Source organism: Anabrus simplex, chromosome 12 (assembly GCF_040414725.1).
Source record: "Anabrus simplex isolate iqAnaSimp1 chromosome 12, ASM4041472v1, whole genome shotgun sequence".
NCBI classification, from domain to species: domain Eukaryota; kingdom Metazoa; phylum Arthropoda; class Insecta; order Orthoptera; family Tettigoniidae; genus Anabrus; species Anabrus simplex.
The window spans coordinates 38,762,559-38,789,789 of record NC_090276.1 but is presented as its reverse complement, the minus strand read 5'-3'; the positions used below and the strand labels follow the sequence as shown (position 1 = coordinate 38,789,789).

Below are 27,231 nucleotides of genomic sequence, written 5' to 3'. Positions count from 1 at the left end.
GGAAAAAAACCCCAGTAAAAACAAATCAAACAGATTATCCCTCTTTTCTGATTATCCCACCCACTTCATTAAGACAGATAATCATGGTTCTGATGTAAGAAGAGAAAAAATGTCTAAGGCATCATACTTTAATGCTATTTCTGGACATTTGCCAGGTAGATTTAAACCATTTTCGTATCACCCAAAAAATTTTGCCGAATGGATTCCGAGAGCAGCTAAGGTAGCAATTTTATTGGAAAACTCTCAAAGAAAGCAAGGAAAAAACACCAGAACTGTTGAAGATGTAGTGTTGGGACCTTCTTCAATAGATTCCCTGAACCAGAAATCTGCATATTTCATGTCAAAATGTCATTCTGCAAACTTCACCACATACTTTTTTTAAAAACTAAAATCTTTTAAAAAATTGGTAGAGACAGGAAAACACTGTATTTCTCTGAATCTAAGACGACCCTTTTTTCTCAGAATCTCGTGAAAAATCAAGGGTCGTCTTGCATCCACGACCTAACAGTAATGAACACCATTGGCAACTACCATGGTAACAACGGTGCTTCTTTTCAGACACCCCCATCCAACCCGTGCATACCCAAAACTTGTTGACAACTATAGTCCGCCCCTTTATTACACATCGCTAGCCGTGGCAACCAGTTGTACAGTGCCTCTAACATCACTGGATCTCAACAAATAGTGAAGACAGAATGACATTCTATTAGCCTCTACAAAAATGTTTCTCATATCTGAAAAATGCCATCAAAACATGCGAACCTTCGAATTCTTTTAAAGGCCACGGCTACTCAGTGGCAGAGTTATACTGCATCTACTGTACCTGACGCTTAGTAAAGTTTTATAGACAGCAGGAATATTTTCGTGATGGATCGTTTTATTGTAAAGATAGGTGGAACAAGTATTTCCAGCAAACTTTTAACGAGTTCTTGTCGATAATATGATGACAATTTTAAGTTAATGGTTATTAAACATGCGGAAATGAAGAATAATTGTGCAGGTGCAAGAAAATATGGAATAGGCCAAATCAAAGCCAATATACGGCATTAACGTGAAGACAAAGATGAAACCAAATTAAATAATAAGCGAGTTATTCCACCTTTTCAATACAAATTAAATGTCTATTAATCATGAAGATTATGAATGAGTTTAAAGTGTATCTATGCTTCACAGTGATAAGAAGAATATCATAAGACGACTTCTCCTCTACAACAACAACACTATGCATATATGCCCTTTTCCACATCTCATCGAGACTGAATTTTGAATTTTATCTACATTCTTGAATACTGCAAAGAATATTTTAAGACTTCCTTCTTGTATATTCCTAGAGCTAAGTGAACTAATTTCTTACAACAAATGTGTTTTCAGGAAATTCTATAAACAATTTTTCAGTGTCAAACTTATATGTTTTAAGATCATCTTTAAAACAACTGTGTTTCAAATACTTTACATGCGATATGGCTGAAGATGACCTTTAAATAGGTCGAAACCAGTCCCATTAAATGTTTATTTAACAAACAATATTTAATTTGTACTAAAAAAGTGAATAACTCTAGTATTTTATTTGGTTTAATCAAAGTTCAATACAGACCCATAAAATGAAATTCATTTTTCTAGTAGACAAAGATAGCTTAAAAAATGCCTCAGTGGCCCACAACAAGGACACTTTAAAGAAGTCTACGGTGAAATTGTGAGGTATGTGTGCGAAAAATGCAAGAGCAGATGGCCATACCATGGGGCAATAAACTCGTTCATTGACCTTCAATGTCCATGTCGTTATTAGGCCTACATACATCGCTAGCTGCTTAAGTCGGCCGAACCCGGCAAGCGAGATGTGCGTGTAGCAGCAGCCGGTCGTACCTGACGTTTAATAAATGTAACAGTTTTATAGACAGCAAGAATATTTTCCTCATGGATAGTCGTATTGTAGAAAATCTTGCAAAACTATTTAAAATAGTTCTGTAATAGATTCAGACAAGTCAATACAGGATCAAACAACCATATTAACCTATTATGGTTAAGTTTATCGATAGTATTGTAGAGATGCGCGGAAAAGGTACAGCAGGCAAATTTCCAACAGATTCTCTTTGAAATTACTATGCCAATTTTAAGTTAATGACTGTTAAACCCGCGGAAATAAAGAATAACTGTGCAGCCGCAAGAAAATACGGCATAACTGAAGCCAACGTCCAGTGTTGGCGCGAAGACAAAGATTGTCTAAAAATGCGTACTGTACAAGAAAGGCATTTATATGATTTTACAAAGCACTTTTTAAGTCTGATTTAATTTTTTTGGAGGAAAAAGTGAGGGCCATCTTTTATTCAGATTAGTTTTGGATCTGGAGAAATATGATCTCAGAACTGTGATAAAAGGAATGAAAATAAAGAGCACGCCTTCAGAGCCTTCTTCCACTTTTCTTCATCTCTCACCATAACTGCCAATATTTAAGACTAGTTCTGTTATTGCAAATTGATGCTTACATTGATATTATGGCAATGTGCACTTTCAACTTAATATGAGTGATTCTGAAGAAAGCATATTATTTTATTTAAACCTGGGGGGAAAAAAATGCAAAACGCACAACCAGTTTCATTGTTTATCATGCACTCATCCAACAAGTGTTTACAGTAACTGACATACTGTAAACAATGAAATTGAGACGGTATAACAGTGAAATGTTGCTTCCAAGACAAATACCAGTCATAAAAGGAGAAGGCTAGTATAGCAATAATAATACTCTAGATACTTATGGACATGGAGGTCATGCCATGGAAGGGGTGAAGGGAAGTATGACTACCTAACATTGTTGACTTGATTTTTATATTACAATAATTGTTGGTTGTCAAATTTAAACAAGAATGTTATTTTGGAATGGAAAAGGTGTGATCTTCAATTTAAAACTGTACATACGCATGCAAATGCATATAAGGAACATACATTTTATGTGAGCGATAGTCAATTGCCTAGCAAGCAAGGACGACCATAAAATTATGTGGCTCATACAGTGGACAGGCCCAAATAATATAGAGTGCGCCTGTATTAGAAAGTATCGTGCTGATATAAATAGTCTAAGATTTTGGTAATAGGTGAAGGTGACCCCCCCCCCCCCAAAAAAAAACCTGTCTTCCATCAACAGTGCCTCAGGTGTACCCTAAAAAGATAACATACCTGCCAACTTTTAGAAATAAAAAATAGGAAGACATTTTAATTCTTGGATTTCATCACGTATGTTGCACCACAGTGTTGGTGGAAAAAAAAAAAGACAACATAAAAGGCATACATATCTACAGTTACAATACGGGTTGAGCATTACATTTAAAATCTTAAACTAAGAAAACATAAAAATGGTTACAAGAAAATGTAACGAACACGGCAGAAAATGCTTAATAGTTTCTTTTATTAGAGTGTAAAATGAAAGAAAATTCTATTTCATAGGTTTTGCGGCCATAATGTGAAGAGAAAACACCGGAAACTGTCCCCGAGACAACTATCTGAAATACATTCAAGTCAGAAAATTTCACGTGTTTGTCGAGACGTGAATCATCAGTTCTGGTCAGTAGATCTGTGAAGTTGCACTTTAAAGTTTTCGTATTTAACACACCAGGTAAAAGGAAAGAAAGTGTGCCTGTCGAAGGAAAGAAGCGTGTACCAAAGTCGTATACGTTAGAAACAAAGTTGTTTTGGATCACTATGAGAAAGATGAGCGTATTGTTGACACTCAGCGTGCTTTGAGGCTTAATGAATCCACTGTGAGAACTATTTGTGACAATGCAGAATCATTTCAAAAAACTGCTCAATCTTCTAATAACTCGTGTGACTACAGTGACCAAATTCCGCTTGGAAGCGATGAAAAGAATGGGTTGGATTGAGCATCACAACCAACAACACATGCCTCTTTCTGGAGCTGCTATTCAAGCTAAAGCCAAGAGCTTGTATGCAGAGTTTAGTTTATTATTGTGTGTTTCAGTGTTAAATTTTTAAATGCATAAATTTTGCATTAAAGTGTGTTTCAAAAACATGATAATGGTTATTTTTGTAAAAATACCAACAATCTCTGCTATTTTAAACTTACGATGTGAGTAAATGGAAACCTAACCCTATATTTTACATATAAAATGACTTTCAATTTAAGCGAATTCGGTACGCGCGGGAATTCCACGGAACGTAACTATTGCGTATAATGAGATCTACCTGTATTAAGAAAATTATTATTATTATTATTATTATTATAATAACAATAACTACATAAGTTTTGTGTTCTTATCTGATGACTGTGTGTACAAATATTTTTCATCTAATTCTATACACTCCTTTAATGGAGTTGTAACTGACGGGGGAAGGCTTTGTAACATCAAAACTTGATGCGAAGAAGCGACTGCAGGAGGATCGGGAATCTGAAAGCTAGATGATGCATAGGAATGCAGTTCATAGAATGAAGACCGGATGGCAGCAACAAGCAGTGAATGTTGTTGCTGCTGTCTTATCAGTACACACTACACAGACGCAATAGGATCGATGACCAATGAGCCGTGAATCGGCTCACTGTATCGATTCAGTAACGTGAAGGGAATCAAATGAATCAATTCAGTTAAATTAATCTAATATCCTACGTGTACTTGACAGGGATAATAGCAAGGACAATTATGACTGGGATTACAGCAAGCTGTCATAGGAACCATAAGAGCTTATGCTTACACATCATTACTTTCCTGGCTTGTGGGATGTGGATGATTTGGGTTACTAGCGCCCAACTAGAAACTATGCCAAGGTGTCTGATATTTCTGAAGGTCAGATGTGGCTGCTAACATAATTAAAAGATGGCAGTGTCCTCAGTCATTGAAGATTTTAACTCTATACCTGAGTTGCAAATCTAATCCCAACATTTGTCACCTTTCATGTTCATTACTTTCAAATACACATGCAACTTAGCAGCATTCAGGCCACATAAATGTTTACCTATTTGGAACTATTTTTTCTTTCACTTTCTGCTCACCCATATGAAAAGAAGCAGTCTTCCCCCACGAACACACTACAAGGACACCTTAAAAATTGAGGCATAGCGGAATATGGAGTGAGAGAAACAGATACAGGAATTTCACTCACCATCCACGTTCGGAGCTTTCTTTGGAACAGTTTCCTTTATTTCCTTGGATGCCAATGACACAGTCCCATGTCGGTCAGGTCGCAGTCTTGAAGGTGAATCGGTTCTGCTCGGGAGCCTTGGTGGTACTGTGGTAGATCTACCAGCAAAGGCATGTATTGCTGACCTGCGCTCTTCAATATTAAGTGCCTTCTGAGGAGGCTTTCTGCGAGTTTTTGGAGCTTCAGGGTTTGGGCGTAACGCATGAACCAAAGAACGAGTTGCAGGGTCCACAGTTTTTGCGGCCCGTTTCTCCATCTTTTTAGGGATGGGGGCATGATTTTCCTGATCCAAAGCAGGTACGGTACCAAACACGGCACTGGAATATCCTCCATGGCCAGTCTTCTTCATCAACCTGGACATCAGACGAGCTTGACGTTCAGCTCGCCATTGCTGCACCAAGTTTCTGAAATCGGATTGTACTTTCTAAAGGACGAACCAAATATTCAGCAGTACCTTAATTCAAAGAAGTGAAGGTTTGAGACAATACAAATAACATTATCCATTGAAGATTGAGGATCAGAGTACCTAGGACAAGTAGAGTAAAACCTGGTTAACATAGACAGGTGGTCAAGTTACACAAAATATATTACCTAAAATCAACAATTTTCATCCTTTCACCTTAGGATTTTAATAATTTTATGTCAGTATCAGTATGATACAATATACAAAGTTTCTATCAACAGTTTTTGAGGTATTAAAAATTTAACTAAACTTTTAAAGCTTCTCAATGTATTTATAAAATGCTCCTCAGACCAACCGGCTCACCAGATCTGGCTGAAAATTTTATCTCAGTTTTAAAGTACTAATATAAAAGATGTGATGTGTGGGCTTTGAAAAATTTTAATTACGCTAAAAGGAACAAATTATTTCACATAGGCATAACTCAATTTTCATATTTATGATGATCATGGGGGGAAAAAAGCAATTGCTCCTGAACGCAAGCACACATTCTAAAATTTGCACATCAGTTTATTATTCTGTTGTACGGTGTATGAAACTATTATAAGAGTTTCAAATAGACTGATTAAAAATTGTGGCATGAGGAGCATTTTGCTGGGAAAAAAATTCTGAGAAAAATGAGATTGAAATTTTTGAGATGAACAATAGTCCAGTACCTAAATATAGTTGACTTAAAATTCCCCAGTACCATATGTTGGACCCTCTGCTGCCTTCTTCCTAGTTTCACCAGCAGTTTGAGAGTTTTAGTTTCCTTCAGGTCAAGTCTACATTTATTCCTCATTACACTAATTCTGCTAACTTCACACCCTTAACACTAGCTTTTCGTTTCTCACTTGCTTCACAGTCCATGTTAATTTCAGCAATTGCTGATGTTCCAGCAATCTTCAGTTTTTTCTTTGACACACACTTCCTTCAGGCTCTTAGCCCAAATTACACTATGCAATGATTCATTGGCATTCTGTGTTTTACCCACTGTGCAACGCTCCAACATCACATTCAAAGCAAGTCTTTGATAAACAGGTATTATTTTACATACTACCTGGCGAGATAATATAGTCTTCATGTTGCTACTGTCATGCTTTGGTGAATCTACGAAGAACAAAACTAAACATATTTAAGACAATGGTGACAATGTGAGGCAACACCCACTCGGGCAGAGTCATTTAAATGGCCGCTAAGGGCTTTAAATGGCTGATGCTTAAATAAAACAAAGTGCAAAATGAAAGTACAAGGTATGAACAAAGTAAAAATGTAAAAAATCAGAAATGGAATTTTTGCATCATTTTTTTCCAAATTTCACAAATACACTGACTTCAAAGCAAGTGAGGACAAATACTGCATTACAATACTGTACCCCATTTCCAACTTCCCGGGTCGGGTTGTGAATCAAGGACCTCCATCGTTGCCTGTCTCTCCACCACTCTTCTTTTTATAGTACATCTTCTGGTTTTCCTATGCACTCCCACAATGAAACTGTCCACCTCTTTCAAGTTCTTCCTCATGGTCTCTTTCCTGTTAACTTCTCTGAAAAAGCTTTCTTTGGCACACTCTCTTCTGATATAGATGTTGATTCCCATAGGGAACCTGAAATATTTGTCCCGAATGAGTAAATTTATACATACATACATACATATCCCACGTCGTTCCATCTTAAGAAATGGGTCGGCGAATGAAGCTTCACCACCTGTGGTCTCTGAACTTCTCCCCTTCTTCGATGCTTTCCAAAGTATGTCCTCGCTGTTGAATGTCAATCTTCACCATGTCCTTGTACCTGAGTCTTGGTCGCCTTCTTGGTCTTTTGTCTTCAAGTTTTAGATCATACATTTGTTTCGGTAATTGTTATCTCCCATGCGTCGCATATGTCCATACCATCTCAGTCGCCGCGCTGTTATTCTGTCCTGCAGTCTTACAACTTGAGCCTGCTTGCAGATTTCCTCATTACGGAATATGTCCCTCCGTGTTTTACCGATCATGCTACGAACAAATCTCATTTCTGCTGCCTGAATTCTACTAACATCTTTATTTCTCATGGTCCATGTTTCACAACCGTAGGTGGGGATTGGTTTCATATATGACTGTTACATTTTGTTGGTATTTTCTTGTTCCATATTATGTCTAACTATTTTGTAAAAGTTGCTGCCTGCCCGAATTCTGTGGGAAATTTCCTTGTCTATAGAACCAGTATCAGAGATAACGAACACTTGGAAGATATTTGAACTGATGGTTCATCTGTAGCTGTTTCCCCTCCATTTCAATTTATAATACCAATGTATATGGTCCGTTATTGGACATTATAAATTTTCCAGTTAACTCATTCCTGGTTGCCAGCGTTTCACCCCAGGCCTCCACGGTACACACTAGCCATGCATCTTGCTGGGTGTGCTATTACCAACTGATGAACCCAACTTAGCACAATGGGCAAAATGCAAGCAACCGGGAATGAGTTAGCTGGAAAACTCTCTCTTCTCCCATTCTCATCATATGCCCATACCACTTTAGCTTTGTTGTTTCTATCCTGTCTAAGTTTCTAGATTCCTGTCCTTTTCCTTCTCTCTTCATTTCTAAGTTTATCCTTTCTGGCCTTGCCCTCGATACCTCTTAGGAATTTCCTCTCCGCTACCTGTATTCCACTCTCCTCTCGTTTTGTTATAGTCCATGATCCAGCTGCATAGGTCAGTACGGGTTCATAATAGGTCCAATATAACATTTCTTCGGGACATCTTGGTTCCACAAAATACCCCTTACAGTCTGATAGAAGCTGTTGGCTTGTTGTATTCTTTTCCCAATTTCCTCGGTTATCTTTCCACCTTCTGTGATCACACTTCCCATGTACTTGAAACTTTTAACCACTTCCAGAATTTTACCATTAAGTTTTATCTTTCCTCTTCCTTCCTTCCCCTTGTCATCACTATTACATTATCCAAGTCAAATGGAGCCCTAGTGAACATGTCAGTTCCTATTACACCTTGAAATAAGAGTATTCTACAAGAAAAATACTTGAGAGATTACCCCTCACCTAGAAAAAATGTCTTTATTACAGAACAGTTTCCTTGGCTATTTTGGATTGACCAGGTTTGCCAAAAACCAAAGGGGGTCAACTTAAATGAATACTGCACACCGCTTGTTTAACCATCTGTTCTCTTACAAGTCATACAGTAATTATAGTGGTAATTATCTTGGATCTCCCAAACCCAACCACCTTCAAGTTGCAAAAGTCATCAGTGTCAACTTACTTGCACATCATTTAAAGAGACAAATAAGGAGAGTGCAAGATGCATGGCATGTGGCTTGGTTACATTATGAGGAATGTGTGTTCACTACCAGTGAGCTAGAATATAATACATATAGAGTGGCTATAGCAGCTCGATTAGCGCTCCGGGCAGAGGCAAGCAGCACTACAGCTGCCATGATATACATGTACAATCTAAAGACAACAGGTGTCTGTAGCTGTCTGATTACTCTCACATGTGTGTCAAATTCATCATTGACAGAAATTATTTTATATCATTTTGCAGTTTCAGTTTCCCGGGTACTGTCTGTGAGCCTCTTCCATTCTGTCTTGTTGAGATGTGTTTTGTTGTTAAAGTCATCCTCCAGTGTCCTTCCCTGATCTGCAATATCCATCTGTACGATGTCCATTCAGTGGGCTCTTGGTCTTCCCACCATCCGTTTTCCTGCCACATGTCTCTCCAAGTTAACATAATCTGTTCTTGTTGGCTCCTTCCTCATTACATGCCCAAACCACCTTAATCTGGACTTGCTGACTCGATCTAACAACGATGTCTCAATCCCAGCTTCCTTTCTAACCACGTCATTCTTTAATTTCTCCAGTTTGGTTTTATGAATTGTGGTCCTAAGGAACTTCATCTCAGATGCCTGCAACCTTGAGGAGTCTTTCTTGGTGAAGATGCAGGTTTCAATACCATAGGTTAAGACTGAACACCACCAGCTTTGATTTTGTTGATACTTTGGGATCCCAGAGGAGTGTTCGTACTTGCTGGTAAAAGTACCCTTCTGCACTCTATTTGCCACTTACTTGGTGGCTAGTGTATCTTGAGATATTACACTGCCGAGGTATGTAATGTTTTCGACACTTTCTAGTGGATGTTCGCAGGTCGTCCCTATCTGTTTATTGCCATCACGACATTGAACTCCTGGAACTCAGCCTTCCATTCACTGTGTCAATTGTACTTGTTCCCCAGTTTCTCCTCAGATTATAACAACAAAAGCCATTGCATTTAGTTAAGAGGTTTTCTTGATGTTCTTCATTATGTCATCCATGATCATGATAAACAATAATGGGGATAGTGCACTGCCTTGCTGACTCCACTTTTGGTCTGGAACCAGGATGAATGTCCGTCACCCAGTCACACATAGCTGGTACAGTGCTCATACAGCATCTGAACTTTCCTCACCAGTCCCTCCAGCACATTCCTTTTTCTTAGGCATTCTCATTCCTTCCTTCTTGCAATGTTGTCATATGCCTTCTCAATATCAAGGAAAACCATAAACAGATCTTCGTCTTGTTCCCAATATTTCTCCAGCAACATACGGACACTGAAAATTAGGTCTGTTGAGGACCTGTTAGGCTTGAAGGCATATTGTTCCTCTTCTAACTGTGGCTCTAAGATGACTCACTATCTGCTCTGCAAGATTTTCTCAAGAATCTTAAGCCCGTGAGAAAGGAGTGTTATTCCCCGGTAGTTGGAGCATTTTTGGCAATTTCCTTTCTTAAACAGGGGGGATAATGACACCCTTGCTCCAACCAGTAGGTATCTTATCTTTTCAAACTACACTGAACACTCTGTGTAGCCATTGTAAACCCTGGACTCCTGCTGCCGTAAGTATTTTATATTTTGGATTTATTTATCGTAGTGTGAATATGCCTATATTCTGTTTTGCACGCTTATGTTCAAGCAATACAGTGTATCTTATTTTAAGTAAGTTCATATCTTTTCTATTATAAGAAGGCTACGTAGATTGAAAGATCTTAATTTTCGCTACCGTAAAGCACAAATTCTCGTCACAGGTTTTTGCTACAAGACAAATAGCTGACTACGTCGTACGTGAATAACATGAAGAGAGACAAGTGGTATCCCAAGCAGCAAAATACTCTATTCAGAACATTTGAAGAGCATTGTATGTGTGTGTCCAAACCTTGTCCCATTTCTCTATAGGGTAAGAGTGTTTAGTTAATGATAGGAGATGGTAGCTGCCCAAGGCATTACCGACAATTTAGAATTCCTCTTCTCATCCAAATGTAATAGGAGAGGAAACAAAAATAATTCCAATGCAGAGCAATTAAGATTAGCACAAAGAAGTGTTTACTGGGACGGACTAACCAATCGACAGAAGTGATGCTTCTCTTATCTACGTATTATGGTTCCTTCTGATGACAGCACCAATACTGATCATGACTGCTGTGCTACAAATTACAAGTCATTCACCAAGTACTCTGAAAATGTTTAGTACACAGCAGGAAATGACATCCGTGAGGTAGGAAAGAAAATTAAAAGGCACGACTCTCCGAAGGTTATGTTTGCTCAGCATTTTAAAGAGAAGAAAGAGCTCATTGCCTAGAAATATGTAACATACAGTCTCTTTATCCAACTCATTATGTTATGAAAGTCACTGTCACGAAGATATAACAAACCTCATGTTAAAATTAGACTGAAGTTCTCTCGTCAGTTGCAGAGCAGTTGTAGAGATACATAAAATATATTTACTGGTACAGAGTTCAGTAAGGAAACCCATTACGCCAGCATGACAAAACGTTTCTTAAAGCAGCATTTTATATTAGACTGTACCACAGATTCAGAGTTATTATGCAAGAACTGAAAGGAGTAACCATATGGCATACGTATACAAAATTCATACTTTTCATGGAACAGAGCGTGGAACAGTGAATCAGAGCAAGAAGATGCATATCAGTTCATGTGAATCAGAGAGCTGTTTTGAATCAGGAAAGAGATGAATATACAATTTGTTCAATTTTATTTCCAGTCCATATTATTAAAATGTTGTGTAGAAAGGTTTCGTTTGAAATGTATGACAATTCATTAGTGTGTGATAAATTGGAGGTGCCTGGATATCTCCACATCTTTGTGATAAAACAGTTATTGATTTAACAATTTTCAACAACATATCAATTCATAAAAAACTAAACTGTTACATATTGTGTATATTCAATTTTAATTTCCAGTACATAGCGACTGCGTAGGGTACATCTGATTAAGGAAAACTTCGCATCAAATAGTTACACTTTCTATCCGATAATTTCATATACTCAAATAATCCCTTTTTACAGAGCAGCCGGCTAACAACCTTAGTATGTGCTAGTTACACAATATTAACATACATTTGAGTCATTAGGTGTTCCAAATTTAAATTTAAATATAAAACTGTTTATTTAAATGACAATTCATTATTGTCAGCATAACTGTATCCATAACACCAGAGTTTAAATGTTTAGCTTGACTAATGGAGAAGTCCTTCTCATGAGCAGTCGAGATTTTCTTCTGAAGATGCGGAGAAAGTTTTCTGCAAAACATAAAGAATTTCATCTTGTTTTCTGACACGGAAAAGCCCAAAAGCTAGTACAATGTTTACAATTACGGGCCGTGAAATCATCAATCTACTTCCTCTTAAAACAACAATCACCACCACCTCATGTAATGTCGTGCACGCATGTGAGCACTTGATTCCGCATGAGGTCACAAACCCATAGGACACTCTACAGTAACCGAGTGCAAGATTATGAACGAGCAGTAGAACACGAGAAGTTCGCCTGACTAAACTTTCTGGGGAGAACACTGATTTCTAACTATTATACCCAATGAATCAGATCTGTGTGAAAAAATAATTTTCCAGCTCTCTTTCACACTCGCTTACACAGCGTGATAGCTACTCTATGTATTACATTCTAGCTTGTAATTCACTACCATACTAAGCTTGAAAATGAGTGGGTGAAATAGAGTCATAAGTTGAGAGACAGGAACACACAACAGGATGAACATAATGGGAGGTCAGTATAGGATAGGCCTTTCCAACTCAAGCACTTAGTGCCCGGGCGCACCAGCGCTGCACTCAGCAGCACCATTCCCCTCCTTCCCCACCTACCCCGCGCAGTGGTCATTGCATGTGTACGTAAGAGACAGTTCATTCATACTCATTCTGTGTGTGTGTGTGTGTGTGTGTGTGTGTGTGTGTGTGTGTGTGTGTGTGTGTGTGTGTGTGTGTGTGTGTGTGTGTGTCATTCTCAGTAGAATCTATTCAATAGAACAGTGGAGCAGTTGGTTTCTCCTTCATTAAAAATGTTAATCCTTCATGGGGGGATTCATATTTTGTTCTCAATGCCGAAGGGAAAGCTCAATGTTTAATTTGTCATGTCATTTTAAGCGTAAAGTCTTCAACTGTTCGACTACACTACCACAATAAACATGTTTCCACCTATGATGACGTTGGCGCAGCAAGAACCGAACAAATTGCTAAGTTAAAATTGGAATTGCCAAGTTCTTCAGAGATACATAATAACTTACTCATTAGGAATTGTTTTACATGCAATTTAGATCTATTTTTGTTTTTATTATTAAGAAATGTTTAGAATTAGACTTAGATGTGCTGCTAAGAAAACACACCGGGCGAGGAGGCGGCGCGGTCAGGGGCGTTCAGCTCTGAGGTTGCATCCGGGAGACAGTGGGTTCGAACCCTAGCGTCGGTAGCGCTGAAGATGGTTTTCCGTGGTTTCCCATTTTCAAACCAAGAAAATGCTGGGGCTGTTCCTTAATTGAGGCCATGGCCACTTTCTTCCCATTCCTAGCCTTTTCCTATCCCATCATCGCCATAAGTCCTATTGCAAAAAAGGACCCACAGAAATAATTATTTTAATTATTTTATCTCCCTGCCCCACAGATACTTGAACCCAACACTTTGAAAGGCGCAGTTCAAGCACGTTGTGGGCTACTGTTGCTCTGAAAATTGCAAAAAAGTGGGTGACCCTTTACTGATGGTGAATTTGTAAAAGAATGTTTAACAGAGTGCTCGGAAGTATTGGGTCCACGCGCTGTGGCTCACTTTGAGGCGAAAAGCTTGTCAAAACAAACCATCTCTCGTCATGTACAGGAACTTACGTTTGTCTACTTATGAAAATCTTGGAGACTATGAGACGTCGTTACAGACTTTGCACTCTGAACTCAATGCCCGATTCAAAGAAATGAATGATATGGCACCTCAACTTGAAATATTTATGACCCCATTTTCAGCAGGTCTTGAAAAATCACCATATTTCCAAACAGAGCTGATAAGACTAGAGTGCGACGCAATCCTATAGGACAGGTACTACCACTACAGTGGTGTTTTAATATCCTTTTACAAAAGGTATTCAACCACAAGAATTTCCATAACTTCAAACAGTTGCCTTAAAATTTACGTCAATGTTCGGTACAACGTATGCATGCGAATAGATGTTTTCAATTCTGACTTTAAATAAATGGAGAACTAGGACTTCTCTGTCTGATACGGACTTGGAGGTTATACTTAAAATTTCTACTCCCATATCGATTGTACGATGTCAGCAATCTACTTAAACGCTAAATGAACATTAAGGCAAACGCAAAGTATGTACAGAATGAATTTTGTGTTTATATGTTCACAGAACTGTCATAAATAATATTGTTTTCATAAGCTGCACGCTGACTTGACGAACTGTGGTTCTGCCTCTGCCACTTACCCTCCTTCCCCCACCACCTCAACGGTACTTTAGCACGGCACCGGGGCTGCTGCCGGGGCCGTGGGAGCACCTCAGTTGGAATTGCTTGATATAGGAAGAGGGAACAACAGAAAGATCAGACAACAAACATGAAAACACAAAAGGACAAGGACAATCTTGACATCTTCACACACTGTTGTCTTTGAATAAATAGGCTCTATGCGCACCAGTCCCAGCTGTTCAACATAAATGTTCTCAGTCTCAGACAAGCTCACTTCCGCTTACCAGCTTCTTCTCTGAAGATGGCTCAAACGAGTTGAAACAAGTTTGACTTTTATTACTCCATCTAAAGGTGCGTCCACACCAAGATGTTTTCGTTAACTTTGTTAATAAACACTGTTAATGAACAATGTTCATGAACATTTCTGTCTGTTAATAAACAAAATAGCGTGTTCATTAACTTTTCCAGCATGTTGACAAACAAAATTTCTTTAACTTTTGTGAATGAAACTTTTCATTAACATTTCGTGTTTTCGTTAACATTTCGGTTCGCACATGCGCAAAGACGCAATTAGAACACGCAAATTCGTAGCGCGGAATACAATATTTTTATTAATTTTTGAAATCGACTGTCGAATTGCAAGCAACTCATATACACCATACAAATACATAAGTGAAGTGTAGGAGTATTTCTCTTACACTCTTACATGATCATTGGTAGGAGTCACCAGTCGCTAGGAATCTTCAAGTTATACTTAGTCTAACATTAATGCAGATGACATTCCGATAAATTTGTATCCTTTCTTCCAATTTCAGACTCAATTACTGTCAACAAGAACTGAAAGTCTTGTGGGGACATTCTCAGAAAGTTTTGAAAGCCTGCTGCATCATGAATTGAAAGTTCTGACATAGGCCTAAGTGTCCTCTCCAAACTTAATTCTAAACGCTTTTCCAATATTTTTCTTTGCCACACTTTGCGTCTGCATTTTTCTCTAATTGCACTCATTAAAACAATGAAAGCTGTAGCTGTATTTTCTTCTTCCTGACCTTATCCATTGTAACCTCACAAACAGATATTTTGGTGTGGACACAATGTTAAAGAAGTTTGTTAACAAAAGTTTATTTGGTGCGGACACAATGTTAAAGAGGTTTGTTAACAAGAGTTTATTAACATCTTGAGAAATGTTTTCGTTAACATTGTTTATTAACTTTGTTTAGTTAACATTGTTTATTAACTTTGGTGTGGACTAACCATAATGATGGAGTTATGTTATGGGTTTGAATAGGACGACATATTAAAAATTTCTAAAGTTTACTGAATACGTAGACCCATTCCTACTTTAGTAACTTGTGATCAATTGTCAACATAGATTAAAATGAAATTTATCACGTGACAGAGTTCCAGTTGCATTCCTAGATAGCAGCACAATCAGAAAGTTGAAATTGGTAGGAAGGTCACCTAGATGGCACCACTTCGGAAGACCTGCACAAAGGTAGTCGAGGTCATTTGGTGATGATCATTACTACATCTATTATTATCATCTAGTTCAGTGTATTTTGTGCCTGTTAAGAAGAATAAGTTGCCATTTGTGAGTTTTCATGCATTGTTTTCATACTTTAATTTCAACACGACTACTCCAACATTCATTTATCATAATCAATTACGCCCCCCCCCCCACACACACTCTCTAAAAATTCAGCACACTGTCACCCGCTTTACACATACGCTATGGAAATAACTTCTATCTTTCACAGAAGCTGTACGGTTAAGTGATGAGCACAGCTAAGCCTGCTGTTGATCTCTGTCAAGCAGTTTTATTCTGCAATTCATCCAAATGAGCCATTTTGAATATTACTAAGAATTTCTGTTGAAAATAAAAGTGTCCATTTAGAGGGGATATTCTTTTTCAAAAATTTTAAGGAAAAAAACTGGGGTGCGACCATTATGCAGTGGCATTCATTATGATATGAATCAATACGGTACCGGTATGTACCAAACAAAATGGGACACTGACACACTTCCCACTTTTTATAGCAAAAAAACAAAAATTCGAATATGCAAGTAAATATGGCATATATTCCTTTGCCAACAGCGAATACTGCTTCTGATTAACCTTACTTACAAATTTATTTTCCTGTAGGAGTTTTGGCACCATACCCATTCTAAGTACCCTCGAAACAGTCCCAATATGAACTTGCTCAACTAGTCCTTTAATTGTGCTGTACTCTCCTGTTCAGTAATCACTGGAGATTTTCTTCACACGATTCGCCGTTTCCCTCCGTTCCCTTAGACTCAGTTTTGATAATCTACCAGTACTGGGATTATTCAGTCCTGCACGGAACTCCCTTCTTATACCACTTAATGATCTCAAATACTGTTGTACTGGAGAGTTCTATTAGTGAATCTGAAATTTTGGCAAAAGTTTTGTAAATAAATAAATATCAATATAAATAAATAAATAAATAAATAAATAAATAAATAAATAAATAAATAAATAAATAAATAAATAAATAAATAAATAATTCAATCAATCAATAAATAATTAATCTGCATTTACAGCAATCACCCACATGGCATATTCCCTATCAATCGTTTGTCCAGTCTTTTCTTATATTATTTTAAGTAATTCAGAAATTTTTGGTACTATGGGGAAGTCTCTGCTTCCTTCCAATCCATTTTCACTGTACTTGATATAGTACAATCAATGAAAAAGTACAAACTCTCTCAATAGAAAGGAAAATGTGTAGTGAATAACAAACCCGTGGCAGTTCCAATATATATATTACCTATGAGCGAGCAGTCATACGAGAAACAATCTAATGTTGTGTCCAGTGGGAAGAGACTTTTAGAATATCATCCTAGATAATTGTAGGGTAGGAGGGGGAGAATAAATATTCAAAATTAAACATACCAGTGTTTCTCAATCTAGGGGGGAATATACCCATGACTTAAGGTCAAACACCTCTCAGTTCCATATCCACGTCAACTGCACAGTCTACTGGATTAATGCCAAGATGAAATAAAGTACAGTGGAACCTCGGATTGCGAATAACTTGGTCTACAAGTATTTTGCAAGACGAGCAAATATTTTAAATAAATTGTAACTTGATAAGCGAGTGAGGTTTTGCAATACGAGCATCATGTGTACGTACGTTTCCACCTCCCCTGTGCCTTTGTTTTCCCCTCCCCCTGCCACTCTTTTTGCTGGGAAAGTGTGTGTGTAATCATTTCCCGCGCTGGCCTTCAGTTGGCGTGCATCGCTCGCATAGTCAACACCGTACGAGTGTACATGTTTTGTTTCTGTCATCTGTGATATAACTGTTCTGCAACGATGGGCCCTGTGAACGAAAAGAAGGCTAAAAATGAATTCGGTCGGAAGAAGGAGATGATTACAGTGGATGAATATGTTCAATGACAATGCAATGTCATATATTCGTGAAATCCTCAAAAAGAGGCAAAAGCAACAGCCATTGGACAGGCTCCTCGTTAAAGCTGCACGAAAAGAAAACACTTCCAATGAGTCAACCGATAGCAGCGATTCCGTTAGTGAAATTCATGCTACACAGTAACTCTTCTCATGTCATCTCTCGTCACCCTCACACCAACAATGATTCTATTGTAAGGTGCAGTTTGTTTTACGTTATATTTTGTTCTAGAAATGTTATGCGAATAAATGTTTTTGTGTTGTGGACGAATCATCCGAGTTTCAATAGTTTCTTATGGGAAAATGAGCTTTGATATACGAGCGATTTGGATTACGAGCATGTTGCCGGAACGAATTAAGCTCTCAATCCAAGGTTCCACTGTACTATAAATAGTCAGAGAGAAGCTAACCTGCATTATTACAAAAAGACAAGCTACATTTGATACAAATTAATTAGTAACTTACTGCAACTTCTCTTTATCTTGATTCTCTTGCACACGTCGAGTTCTGGGCTGAGAATTCTCCTCAGGTGGGTGATGAACCTGTTTCAAAACTTCAGTTTTCTTAACCTGGGGTTTATCCTTACTCAGCACGTTCCTTTTTTGTACGGGTTTCACTGTTGAGGTATGTCTGAAAGTCAAGAAAAACTTATTACAATTGTGATCAAACCTTCAGTATCTAGCATTTCACCTTTAGGTCTAGGCCAATATTTAATAAAAGCAGCTAAAAGTCCTATTTACTTCAGTACAATAAAGCAGAAGGAAGAAGGAATTAGTATCGTCAAGACAAATAGTATCTTCTTTACATGAACGTTTGCATTCAAATATATTTTTTTAAGTTTTTATCTAATAATGCAGAATATTCTTAGTCAAAAGCCAACAGATGATCTCCTCCTCCTTGACATTTTCCAGTAGTGGAAACAGATTTAAAATAAAAATCCCCCATATATCTCCATTATAGACTAATAAATTTCAGCATCTAGTTTCCAAATTTAATGAATTTTGTCGGGTAAACACCAAATGTGTCACCAGAGATCTTTTACATGCCGACATCGTACGACATGGAGTGTCAAATGGACTTTCTCCATATATCTCCATTATAGACTAATAACTTTCAGCATCTAGTTTCCGAACCTCTGAATTAACAAAGCACCTCTACCACCCTCAATTTACAACTAGTCCTGTGTCTTTGTTTAGTTCTACAACTCTTATATTTAAATAATTAAACCTTATCACTTGTAAGCTGGACACTGGCCGACATAGGTTTCCTTACAGTTTATGAATATCACTTTTTTTGTTTGTTTGTTCTGTATTGACTTTGTTTATCACACAAACACTCCTTGAAAGGAAACGATGATGATGATGATGATGATGATGTTTAAAAGGGCTTAACATCTAGGTCATTGGCCCCTAATTGTACGAAATGAGATAAAATGAGAAATGACAAATTAACAGCCCAAAAACATCCACTGACCAAAATTACAAATGTGAGGACGAGGAATGAATGGATGGATATGAATTTAAAAGGACCAGTGGAACTGACCCACAGTGCCTCACATGCACAAAAGCTGGCGTAGAACAATAGTATTACTCGCCAAGGGACTGCTTCTATAGAACAATACTGAATCGATGATACTTTTAGTTGAAAGGGGTCCAAAATCCAAGACAGCGGGCCCTCACAATGGTACTTATCGCTAGGAAAGTAGAACGATGGTATTTGTCATGTTGTGGTACTAATCAAGAGTAGTGTAGACTCGCGGTATTCCACACATTATGGTACTACTCACAGGTAATGAAATTTGCACATGTATTACAGACCTATGGTGTTTCACACATTGCGGCGCCATTTACAGGCAACGCAAACCTATGGTGTTCATCACAAAAGAGTACTAACCACAGGGACTCGTACTAACCCGTGGTGTTCCTCATATAGTGGGTACTAACCATAAGCAAGCCTGAACCATGGCTTCCCTCATCCCATGGTGTCGCTCGTATAGTGCTACTAATCACAGGTACTGTAAAAGCCGTTGCGCTCTCGTTTTGTACTAATCACAAACCTACTTGGTATCCAACATAGTGGTACTACACGCCAGTAAAAGCGACCCACGGTGTTCCCCACGGGGTGGTACTAATCACAAGTAGTCTCATGGTTCTAATTCGATCATCCCTTGGTCGCCCCTTTTAGTCGTCTCTTACGTCAGGCACGGGATACCGTGGGTGAATTCTTCATCTGTGTCCTCCACCCACAGGGGGTGAAAGGAAACAAAGGTTCCACCTTATTCACATTTAAAATGTACTGAATAAGGCAGAACTTAGATTGTTTCCTTTTAAGGAATATTAAGGTGGAACCTCAATAGTTTTATTTCTCAGAATATTTGTGTGACAGTTTTTCCATACAGCTCATATGATGGGCAAAGTCAGCATAAGCTTTTACTTATCTCTGACAACAAAGATTGTTGATATTTTGTGTAAACACCGATTAGGTACATAACTTTTTGTCATGAATACATAGCACCACACTTCACTGCTGCAGACGCGAAGAACTTTACACCATTTCATGGTTTTCAAGACCTCTCATCGCATTGCATCATGTTCTCTGTACATATTCACAAAATGGCAGAAGAGGCATATGGAAGCATGAATAGTACAATTTTACAGCTGTCGGAAGAGTGTGCAACAGAGGTGATGAAAGTGATGATACAATTGAAGAGAATGAGGCTTAATCTGAATCTGGAGAGAATGACATCTCCCACAGACTTATACGGTGCTGGAAATGCATCAGAAAATATGACTGGTGATGAACTGAATGGATGGCATAGCTAAATGAATAAAATTTCTTTAATTGCAGTACCTGGCTGTGTACTGTCTCATAATAAACCAGGCAGTGTGTTACATCACTTTATGTTGCGGCTGCTCATCGAGTTGATAAATTCATATAATAAATATAACGCAAAAGTACAATACAGTGAAGAAGTTCACAAGTGTATTTGTTTCAGTGACTTGAGAGAAATGTGTACTGTTCATATTTGACAATTATCAGTGTAAATATGTACAGTCCCTAAGAGAAAAAAAAGCACACTCTTCATAACGGTTTGGCCAAGTTTCAACCGCCAGGTTTACATGAGAATCTATACAACCATATCAGGTATTATCAATTAAATATCACAAGGCTACCCTCCACTCATTCCCTTGACTTTTGGCTCTGGGCTCGAGAAGTAAACAAATGTAGAAATGTGCCATACTTAACTGAAATCTCTAAAAACAAGACAACGTGGGAATACGTTAGAAACAAGTTGGGGAGACGCATGTTACCTATGCGAGTGTAGAAACAGGGAGCTAGAGTAGTTTCAAATCCTCCTAGCAAACGTTTCTTTTCCATTTCATTATACTGTGCTTCATACTACTGAACTTGGACAGATAAAATTATTATAAACAACATATGTATTCTTTAAATTTTTGTATAAAGAGCTGTGAGAGAGACAATTGTGATAACACTGAGTGTAACTTGTGTTTGAGATAGTTTCCAGCTGTGTAAGTTCTGGTGTTAGAAAATGTGATGAAGTATTCAGCCTCCTTGCCTGCCAACCAACGTAAAATCCTCCACTACTTCAAAACAGTGAAATATATCAAAATGCATCCCTTGTGCGATTCAGGATTTCAAGCCAAATCCTCACCAAATTTTAGCTCAATTGATCAAAGTAGTTTCGAGCCTAACCAGAATTTTAAAAAACCAAGCAGATGTACAACAAAATTTTATTAATAATACAGATATATCAAATACTGATAGGAACTGACCCCCAGGGTATAATATAACTCACTATTACTGAATGTAACTTACCTCTGACGGTTCGTAGTATTCATGTTTTCCTTATCGTCGGCCATTTCTTTCGGATTCGTTGAAGGTTCTGCAAATAAACACATCAAATAAATACAACAATGTAAATATTATTTTAATATAACATGTTTGGCAAGTAGATAGATATGTTCTGCCTAGATCTAATGCAGTTTCACGGTGAGGGTTAAGGCCGAGGAACTACAGTATACAGGGGCTGTCTGTAAAGAGAAATGAAAACCTTGTAGAAAACCTATAATGTTAGCTGTCTCTGTGGATCAGCAGTAGAGTGCCAGCCAATATAAACGGATCCCTAGGTAGCGGGTTCAAACCTAGCAGAGGTAATCTGATTTTTGAAGGACGGAAGAAAGTCCATTTGACACTCCATGTCGTACGATATCGGCATGTAAAAGATCTCTGGTGACACATTTGGTGTTTACCCGATAAAATTCATTAAATTTTGGCCGCGGACGCCCAAGAGAGTTTCAGTATACTCTGCTCTCTAGTAGGCCTAGAGTAAAATGGAACATCGAAACTGACAAGCAGACAGCCAGATGGCATCAAATTAAAATGTCTACACCAGGGCCTCTCAGGGTGCATGCGCGTGGTGCATGCACTGTGCACGGTGCAAAAGACGACTTCGCTTGGTTGACCAGAGTGCAGACCCCCCACTCCTCTCTCCCTACACCTGTCTCCCCGTTCGGCCTGTCTCCGCGTTCCTCACCTTCACTGCTGTTTCTCCCCCACTGCGAAATGTTTACGTGTGGTGAGCGGAGACGCACAGTTGTATGGGACAAGGTTACCAGTGTTATTAAAAAAATTAAAAAAGTGAATTAGAAATACACATACATGTTTGAGAGGAATGTAAACATAATTTTAAAAAATGCAGAACCCGTAACCAAAATGAAAATGCTACAGTACTGGAACAAAACTCATTTGTAGATATAGAAGCTGTTTCAACTTCCTTAATTCTTTCTCTCTGACGTCTCCTATGATTTCACAATAATTTTCCGAATGTAGTCTGTTGTAGTGTCTTTCAATAGATGATTTTCTTACGCACCTAATTATCGTGCCACAGATTAAGCATTTGGCGTTATCGTCACGACAAACAAACAAAAAAAAATACGAAAGTTCCCAGTTCGATTGGAATGGACTTTCGGAAGTCTTTGCTTTCTTCGAAACAGGTTGCTCCATTATTATGTTGTTGTCGTGCGCTTGTCTATTTCACTGATAAACACGTCGTCTACCACCAAACGCTTCGTCGCTCTCAGCACACTACACCATCCGAGTCAAGCCGAGTTGAGGCGAAGCGTACCGATGCACAGTGCACAGAGCCTATGCACCTCGCTCTGCACGCGTGAGAGTTTGGGCGTTTGAGAGGCCCTGGTCTACACGGTAGCTGAGGCCATACGATTATTATTTATTACCTATAATGTTGTGACCAAAATGAGTCTGAAAAGGTGGAAAGTATTAAGAATACTAAAATGTTTTCATTCTTCCCTTGAAGGGGAGGTGTCTCTTACACTGTAACGCTGTCTCTCAGGCCAGATTTGTTACAGTGAAGGAGACACTCTGAGAAGGTGAGGGGGCTGGCAGCCATGGCCTATACTAGGAACTGTCCCAGCATTCGCCTTAGTGCAGAAGAATGAAAAACCACAACAACAACAAAAAAACATTCTCAGGACAGCCAACGGTGGGGACCAGCCGTGGCCACTTGTGGGCCGACACCCACTCTGCACCTACCAACCGGATAAGAGAAAAGAAGATAAGATGTGTATGACACATACAAGTTACTTCAATGAGCTGCATGAAGCAGTACAATAGAACGCAGAAGTACGTCTGATCGTACTGCCAAAAAACGAGACAGCTGCATGCAGAAGCTCGTCTGTGCTTTTCCAGGTATAGAAGACGGAAAAGAAAATCAGCTATGAGTAACAGGAACTGCAGTATACAGAAACGAGAACTACAGCATACAGGAGCTCTAGACAAGCTTGGATCAACACTTACGCCCGTATTACCAAACTTTTGCCGCATACACGTATGCGCGGAACAACTGTCCTTTGTCAATTTAGGTTGGAGTGCAGAGCTACAACTAGCGATTTTCGAGGACAGATGAAAATATCAACAAAATTTAACTGACATGATTTTTGAATTGGAAGATATTAATAAAAATTTTATGAGACGCTAATTTTAATAAATTGATTGTGTTCTTAGACAAGGATGACATTTTAAGAAAATTGTAAATAGAAAAGTACAGGTATAGTTTTAATGTTCTTTTATGAGATTTAGGATATATTTTATTTTAATTATGACACATATTAGATTTCTATTAAGAGATGTAAAGAACTTTCGTGTTTTATGTGTAATAGTAAGTAAAGAGCTCCAAGAGACAACTGGTAGTGAGAGAGGAAACTGCTGAGGAAAAGGACAGTAAGGTCTCTGAAACATGTATGGTGTATGAGGTGATAAAAATGATTAATTAAACAATACTAAGTATTGACAAGGCTGATCGTTAATTATCAAAGGCATATTTATTGGAGTAGATTTTGTTTACATCGCATGGCCTTCTCGCGACGGATGTAGTCAAGCAGAGCACAAGGCTGCCAATCTCTCTACTTCTACTAAGGCCATTGGATGGAGCTGGGAAGCTAGTCATATGGGCACAAGCAAAGGGGGTCCGTTAGGCCTCTACCTTCCTGTGGAAACAGCATTGGTCGGAACTAATTAGGGTAGGGCCTGGAAAAGACCAATGGCCTGTACTGGTTAGGGAAGGGCCTGTACAAGACCATTGGCCTGTACTGGTTAGGGAAAGGCCTGGACAAGACCATTGGCCTGTACTGGTTAGGGAAGGGCTTGTACCAGACCACTGGTCTGTACTGGTTAGGGAAGGGCCTGTACTAGACCACTGGTCTGTACTGGTTAGGGAAGGGCCTGGACAAGACCACTGGATGGGGACCAACAAAGGGGGCTGGGGCATAACCCCCAGGTTAGAAGCTGCGAAGCAGCGTTAGGCCTTTAGCTTCCTGTGCTAACACCATTGGTCTGTATTGGTTAGGGTAGGGCCTGGACAAGACCACTGGTCTGCACTGGTTAGGGTAGGGACTAGACAAGCCCACTGCGCTTTTATTGTGCTCGGGTTAGTAATAGAATCTACTTATTATGAGTGCTAGGAATGGTGCCACTTGCAACTTTACGTTGGCCAGTAGGAATGGAAGTTGCTACTTCAGGAAAGAAAAATGGAGTATATTGCTCTTCTTTACGTTATAAAAATAAATGTACTTCTGGGGCGGGATTGTGGGTTACCAGACATCGCAAAGAACACATCTCTCCTGACACTCTTTCCGAGTAAGATTTCATTAACTTCTACTTCCTTAGAGTGTTACAAACATAGATAGTATGGGATAAATTAATGCCAAATACAGGAGCTCTAGGAACTGGCAGGAATGAGAGGAGTGGACCACTTCAGAATAGCCTGAAAGATTTTGATTATATAGCTCTAGGAAAGCTTGGTAGAACTAAAGTGTTGTAACCGAGTGGATGCCTGCGCGGTTTGGGCCACGTACCTATCAGCTTGCATTCGAGAAATAGTGGGTTCAAACCCCACTGTTGGCAGCCCTGAAGATGGTTTTCCATGTTTTTCATGGTCTCCCATTTTCACACCAGGCACATGCTTGGTCTGCATGTTAATATGACGGTCGCTTCATTCCCACTCCCAGCCCTTTCCTATCCCATCGACGCCGTAAGACGGTCGGTACGCCGTACTGTAAAGCAAACTATTTAAAAAAATTAAAACTGAGTTGTAACCAAAAAAGTCTGAAAAGTATTAAGAATAAGAGACAGAAGATAGATATAAAAGAAAATACATTTTTTATGACGAATAAAAGGTAGTTCAATGAACGGTATAAAGCCATCTGATAAAATGCGGAAGCATTTTGACTATTTTGGTTCAATTCATCCCTATTAACTGTTACAATTAGTGTTTCTTTTCTTTTATTGGGTCCGCCTTGTCAATACCTAAATCTACAATCACTACTTTCCATTAATTCTGAGAGTATCAACATGTTTCGAGAACCTTCAGTTCTCTTCACCAGCTCAAAAATTCTAAAACCTCTTTAACATACAAAATCATGAAATGCACTTAAAATATACTGTACCGTACCGTAATCTATGGTTTTAAACACATTGAATCACAAATTTGCTGAACGACGTGTGATGACCTTATAAAAAAGTTATAATAGTTGTAATGTTCCGTATGTGATAAGTTATGACAAATTTAAATATACCCGTAAAGAAACAATAGGCCCTACAGTATTTTCAATTTGCGTTTGGCTGTACAATTAAAAACAAAGAGTATAAACAAATTCAACCTAAGATAATCACATTTAAATCATATAGTGCCTCAAAAGTCCATTATCAATATATCTACGAACTAATTTGCCTAATAACCATGTTTGTACGGTAAGTAAACATAGCCCGTCCAAAAACGTTCCAGTCTGCACTTAATTTTTTATGCCTGCCAGGATGTATGAAAATTCTCCGTGTCTACAAAGAATGAGAGAAGATTTACTTTACTAGATAAGATAAATAACTTTGCAAATAAAAACACACGCGTGAAGCAAATGATAACTTACATTTAAATGAGGCAGCTGTGATTGTGATCATGAAAGTTGCGTCAGTATGGCGAGTTTGACATTTGAGGTACTCTACTAGGAGACGAGTAGCGCGCGAATGAACACCGGGATCGCGAAAGTCGACTTTCTCGACTGTCGGTGCGCATGCGAAGAGTCGACTTCGAGTATAATAGCACGTCATTTGAATGTGAACGAACTGCGTGAACTTTGCATTCGGGATGTAGTGAGTTCGAGCCATACTATCGCTTGCGTTGAATGATTTTCCGTAGTTTTCCATTTTCATGCCAGACATTCGCTGGGGCTTTACATCAACAGTCGTTTCCTTCCCTTTTCTAGGAGGGGAATGTGGTACACCCGTTTTGCCATAACAGAGAAAAGAAAGAAAATAATAACGCATACATCAGCAATTATATCTAATATTATTCGCTGCGTAGCGGAATACATCGCAAATTTCCGTCTCCCTTTGAACAGGCCGGAAATAAGTGTGCTTAGAACGAACATAGCAGGGCCTAGTATGTATTTACTTCTCTCCTTATATTTTGTTTACTTTTTACTGCATATTGCTACAAATTTATCTCTTAATCATAATTACATCAATGGTTATGAAAGAAACGGAAAAGCGATGATTTGACAAACCACAGCTTAGGTAAACCGGGCGAGTTGGCCGTGCGGTAAGAGTCGCGCCGCTGTGAGCTTGCATACGGAAGATAATGAGTATGAACCCCACTGTCGGCAGCCCTGAAGATGGTTTTCCGTGGTTTCCAATTTTCACACCAGGCAAATGCTGGGGCTGTACCTTAATTAAGGCCACTTCCTTCCTACTCCTAGGCCCCTCCTATCCCATTGTCACCATAAGACGTATCTGTGTCGGTGCGACGTAAAGCAAACTGCAAAGAAGTAGGCAAGAAAGAAAAAAGGAGAAGTAAAAGAAAAGAATGGTGCCACAGATCACCCTCCTCGAACTCGAGGTGCCCGCGTGACTGTCAGGAGCGTTAACCACTAGCCCAACGGCGATACGTTCTCTAGCAAACT

The 27,231-nt window shown here is 38.7% G+C and overlaps 1 protein-coding gene across 1 annotated transcript in view; it reads right to left on the bottom strand.

Annotated features, from left to right (window-relative positions):
• LOC136884557 (uncharacterized) overlaps positions 1–21,635 on the bottom strand; it is a 55,298-nt gene extending 33,663 nt beyond the window's left edge. The window contains exons 1-3 of the mRNA XM_067156813.2: positions 21,575–21,635; positions 18,203–18,367; positions 5,107–5,549 (exon numbers count right to left, since the gene is read on the bottom strand). Coding sequence (XP_067012914.2) covers positions 5,107–5,549; positions 18,203–18,367; positions 21,575–21,618 — 652 coding nt within the window. The 5' untranslated portion in view covers positions 21,619–21,635. The remainder of the gene's footprint in view (positions 1–5,106; positions 5,550–18,202; positions 18,368–21,574) is intronic.
• Positions 21,636–27,231: the final 5,596 nt, after the last annotated feature.